Source organism: Glycine max, chromosome 11 (assembly GCF_000004515.6).
Source record: "Glycine max cultivar Williams 82 chromosome 11, Glycine_max_v4.0, whole genome shotgun sequence".
Taxonomy (NCBI): Eukaryota; Viridiplantae; Streptophyta; class Magnoliopsida; order Fabales; family Fabaceae; genus Glycine; species Glycine max.
In genome coordinates, this window is record NC_038247.2 from 17,814,392 (window position 1) to 17,819,976 (window position 5,585).

The 5,585-nt window shown below is 32.5% G+C and overlaps 1 protein-coding gene across 1 annotated transcript; it reads right to left on the reverse strand.

Annotated features, from left to right (window-relative positions):
* Positions 1 to 2,179: 2,179 nt before the first annotated feature.
* IQD39 (protein IQ-DOMAIN 39) lies at positions 2,180 to 5,367 on the reverse strand. Its single transcript, XM_014764055.3, has 5 exons — positions 4,635 to 5,367; positions 4,173 to 4,547; positions 3,491 to 3,709; positions 3,193 to 3,324; positions 2,180 to 2,875 (listed from the first exon to the last, which is right to left on the reverse strand). Exons 1-5 carry the CDS (start codon positions 4,704 to 4,706, stop codon positions 2,300 to 2,302), a joined length of 1,374 nt encoding a protein of 457 aa, XP_014619541.1. The 5' UTR covers positions 4,707 to 5,367; the 3' UTR covers positions 2,180 to 2,299.
* Between the last annotated feature and the right edge of the window lie 218 nt (positions 5,368 to 5,585).

Here is a 5,585-nt window from a genome sequence, read left to right on the forward strand (position 1 = left end):
TTAAAAACCAATAACATCAACTTTTTATACTTACAATTCATAACCATATAATACATAAAAATTTATAACTGCAACATATGTAGTCAAATAAATTATTTTATTCAACTTAATTCTAATTCATCAAATTATTACCACATAAAACAATCAATTTTAGACCACAAAAACTCAAATAAATTATCCATAAATTACAACTATAAATTATCTTACAAATCATACCATTTTCAAAATATAAAAAAAATTAACTACAAATTAATTATCAATCTACACTTCTTTAAAAACATTTAAAACAATAATATTTTTAACAATCATGCTAACATATTTATAATTTTAAAAGAATTAAAAATTTAATATTTTTTTATTTAAAAAAATTAAAAATTCGTATAATACATAATCCATATGGTTTATACGGATTAGATAATCCGTATAAATCATACGGATTATGCAATCCGTAAGTTTTATTATAACTTACAAATTACATAATTCGTATAAATCATATGGATTATGTAATCCGTAAGTTATATTAAAACTTATGGATTACTTAATTCATATGTTATGCAAACAAAAAAAATTTAATGGCGTACCTCCGACGTATTTCTGTTAACAACCGAACCAACCACCACAACTATCACCACTGATGAACCTTCGTGACACTTTCACCTCGACCGAAACGGCACCTTTCACAACAATGAAAAACCAAGAGGAAACAGAGAAAACGAAGAACAAAGCGTAACCAAAAATCCAACTTAAAAAGCAATTTAAAAAGGAAGAAAAAAGTACAGGGATAATTTCGGAATTAAATAAAATTGCTGGGTGCACAAGCAATTATGCTGGTGCACCTAGCAACACCCAAAATTATGGCGTCAAATTAACAAAAAATTGTTACTAAATGGAGGCCCATACCAATTTCTTCCCCCAACCCGAAATGGAAAACTCGTGATATTTAAAGAAGTAAAAGAACTATTATAGTTAAAATAACAAAAAAAGTCAGCTTATGCTATATATAATCAGAGTGGCTCCTGAGATTTTACGACCCCCAAGCAAAATAATAAATTTGGGGTCATTTTATATTTTGGTATTTGCATCGTAACCTTGGTTCTGATATATCTGTTGCATATCGTAACCTTGGTTTACGACCCCCAAGCGAAATAATAAATTTGGGTCATTATATATATTTTTTGTTCAATTTACTATGTTATTATTTATTATTCAATTTATTCTTAAAAAAATACATAACGTAAATATCTTACTTTCACATGGACGTGGCCGGGGATTCTAGGCCACATTAGTATACAAACATCAATACATCACTAAATTTTAAGAATTAAAAACATAGTCATTTTTTAAATAAATAAAATTAAATTAAATAATTTAATTAAAATTTATTCTCCTAATTTTTAGAATTTTTTTTAAAATTAATTGTAATGTTGCTAAATAATAATAATAAACTAGTACAGCCTCACGCATAAAACCTACCTAATTGCAATCCTACAGTTTTAGTTCTTTTTTCTTTTTGGTTTTTTGGTACACCAGCTACAACAAACCCCATGACAAGTACATAGGATCTTTTCTCTATGGTTAATCGTTTCAAATTACAATTTGAATATGAACAATTATAGCTTTGACCTGTCTTAATTCTGTGGTGCAAAATTGCAGCTCATTGCACAACAATCTCCTCGCAAAGAAAAACAAGTGCTAGTTGACTCTTCACCGAAACCAAATAGCAAGAACATTAGTTGTATAAATTGCAGCAGTCACAGTCAATTTTGTCACAAATTGATTGGAATGGGCCTAGAGAAACCCAAAAAAGCTAGAAAATTTAGATGATATCATTTCATATTGTTTAGTTTTATTTTTATATTTCCTAAAATACTAGATTGTATCACTTGTATGATTGGTATTCTTTGTAAATCCTTATTTAATTGGGTATGCACTAAAGAATTATGAATGAAGGAAAGTCTCAACGTATAGAAATGAGAAGGTTGACTATTATATAAGTAAAGACTAGACTTATAAACTTAAGTCTTAAGATTTTGAATCAAATTGTGGTATCAAGTTTACATATGTGGTTACTCATAACCCATTAGTATAAGTTTTTTAGGTGTTACCCCTCGGTTGCACGTCACAGATAAATGTGATCATGATATGGTTTAGAAGACACAAGTCAGAACTATTTAGTGAATAAATTAACAACTTTATGTTTTACTTCCATATACGTAGCAAACAAACAATTTTCTCACTTCAAGCCTCCTCATGGAACTATTAGGAATAATATCCATCACATGAAGCAACTTTGTTGATCTCAAATTGGCACTGGGCAATCTGAATTAATGCTAAGACCCCTCAATGTTTGACTTAATTTTAGAGGTCTTGGAAGGCCCTTTAAGCTAGGTGATCTTTGCTGATTACTGCTGAGCTTGCCAATCCTACCATTACTAAGCACTTCACCATTAATAGAAGTCACAATAGGTAACTTATTCTTGCATGGTGAATAGCTATCAGAGTTGATGTCAAAATTCCCTCCTATCCTTGCTCTTGGGGAGCTTGTTGATCTTGCTTTTGCTTGTGTTGATTTTGTTGCAGCCATGTATGTAGGAATTGCAGGAGAGCTTGGAACTGAGTGATCTTCTGCCCCTGAAGTTTGGTTCCTTGAAGAAAGTGATGGAGAATCTAATGCTTCAATCTGGTTTTGTCTCTGAAAATTTCTAAGCTTTAGTTGTCTCCTTCCACATTCCTCCCCAGGTCTAGAATAATGTGAGCTGAAAACTGAGTCTAAATCTTCAAGTTCTTTACTCTTAGAAAGTTGTGTGTCTACCCACTGCTCCATCCAGTACCTCCATCTTCCATTTATTTTATTTCTTTCTGATTCAGCTGACCTCTGAAAAGTATTTTGTAAGTTAGAATCAGAACATTAAGGCCTATTTGGTTTAAGAAATGTTTTCTGTTTTCATTTCTTCTTTTCACAAATAATTATAAAAGTACCACATTGTTAATGTTTTCTCTTTATTTCCTAATTTGAAGGATTCTATAGGAAACAGTGAAAATAACACAATCTTAATTTTGCTACTTAAAGAAATTACTGGAAATATGAAACAAAATGAAAACAAAGTGACCTTTTTATAATTACTAATATAAATAGAATATGAAAAGAGAAAATGTTTTTAACTAAGAGCAAAAACTGGTTTAAGAGCTTACTCTGTGGTTAAATGAGTATTCTTTTACTTTTTCTCTCTTAAGAACTGCTTCTTTCTTGCTTACGCAAGAGGCATCTACCTCTTCCTTCAACAAAATGCTGTCATCCCACGTTCTCTCACTGTTTGAGTCCATCTGAAAAATAAGAAAATCCTGTTTCAAATTCTAACTGAGCAAGGGAAAACAGGTGAGTTTGCAAGCTTCCATTATAACATGTAGATTATGACATCAGCAGCGAAGCTTTATTTTTATAATGTGGTGAGAACATAACTAATGATCAAAAGTAACATTTTATCCCTACCCTTATTATCTTGTCTCTTGAACCTTGCATCTCTTCATGTTCACCACAATCCCATCTTTCTTCAACCATTTGGGATTTCCTTGCGAAGACCTGTGATTGGATACTTACTATTGACTCTAAGCACTTTAGAGTACTCAAAGCTTGGCGTCTCACAGCTCTTCCACGAATGATAGCTTGAAGCTTCACTATTCCCTTCAATGCTCTCAAAGCTTTCCTTGCCTGCAAAATCTTACCAGTTAGTGAATGGTGTAAAAGAGTAAGGTGGCTTCAGTTATTTATACCCACTCTAACTTATCTTTCTTTTCCCTTAATCTTTTCTTATTTCATTTCCTCTCATTGGTGTTAAATTTGTGAAATATGATATAAAAAATTAAAATCTAGTTTCTGTTCAGAAGTTACCATACTTTTGATTTTGGGAAATCACTACTTTGTTAAATTTGTGAAATATGTGACATAAAAATCTAGTTTCTGTTCCCAAGTCACCTTATTCTTGTTTGGGAAATCACTAATTGGTTAAAGAATTCTAGTGAATTAGTATTTATTTATTTTATAACTAAGTTTTAGTTCTGAAACTTAGTTGAGCTTCAGTTTGAGCTAAGAAAAGTGAACAAGGTGGAAAAAGGATTTAAGCTTCATATATGTAAATGAGAGATGAGTAATGAGAGACATTGGACAAACTCACTAGGTAACCTCTATATGCTGTTTGAATTTTGATGGCTGAAGATTCTTGAATCTTCCTCTGGCGTTGGTGTGTATTCTGAGGAGCATCATGGCTAGTTTTAACAGGTTGTAATTGAAGTTGTTCTTGTTTTTCTTTAAGTTGTAGATGAGCAGCAGATTGGAGCCTAACAACCTCAACAGCAACCTGAGCTGCAGTAATAGCAGCTTCAGCAGCAGCAGCTGAAGCAATGGCCACTGTCAAAGCATGCTTGCTGTGTTCTTCCTCAGCCTCACTTAGTCTTGTTTCTTTTGAAGGTGGTGGTGGTGGAGCTGTAATTGAAGGCAATCTCTTGGTCTTAACCCTCCCAAATATCCAAGCCCTTCTTCTTTTCTCCTTCTGAAAAAATAAAAAGGGTTTGTCTCTTGAGCAGCACAATTTTCTGAAAAATAATTTTAGTCAAAGAGGCAGAACAGAACATTTTACCTTCTCTTGTGAGGAATGTGTGTTCCATAAAAAGAGCTTCTTAAACATGCTAAACCAACCCTTCTTAACCATTTAACAATATCACATGGACCAACTTCAGTTTCTCTGATCTGAGAAAATGCTCATAAGAATCCTCTCTTATATGGCAGATATTTTAGTGTTTAGTTATCTAATGGTCTGAGGTCAGCTTGAACAAGTAGATGGGTGAAACTTACAGATTGGTTTGTAAATAGACACTTAACTAATGGACTTGTTGAAACCTAAACATTAGACTTGTCCTAAAAAGAAGAAACAATGTGCAGACTTTGTCATAGAAGTAACTTCCTATAGGCACAAATGGTCGTTACAAAGACCAAAACATGCACATTAATAAAAACTTCGGTTTTCAGAGTAATTTTAAATTAAGGCACACAAATCAAGATAATTAAAAAAATGATGAATGTGATGCAACATCCCAGTATTTTACATTCCCATCTTATGAAATCTCATTAACTCTTTAAAGAGGACAAGAATTGAATCACCGTTTAAGAGAACTGGGAGCTTGGAAAAAAAGAGTAGTGTGGTCGCTAAAATCAGATGGGATAGCTTTGAAATCAGCAAACATTCTTTATTATAGAATCAGATACCCAAGAATGTGGAACTTTGGATAGATTTCAATCACAATGTGCACGGATATCAAGATTTTTATATAGTAGTATTATTTTTCCTCAATAGTTACACAAATCACAAGCTTGCAAATTTTGGTGAGGTGGATATGATTTTTATGGGGGTACAGCTGCAATCATTTCCTTTTTTTTTCATCTTTCTCATGCATGATGAGCTTTCTCTGTTCAAAGTGTGGGCCTTCAAGAGCAAGCATTCCACAGGAAAGAAACAGACCCACTTTGCTTTCATTAAGAAAGCCAGTGATTAAACAATAATGAGCAGTTGCTCTCAGTTTCGTGGGCCATC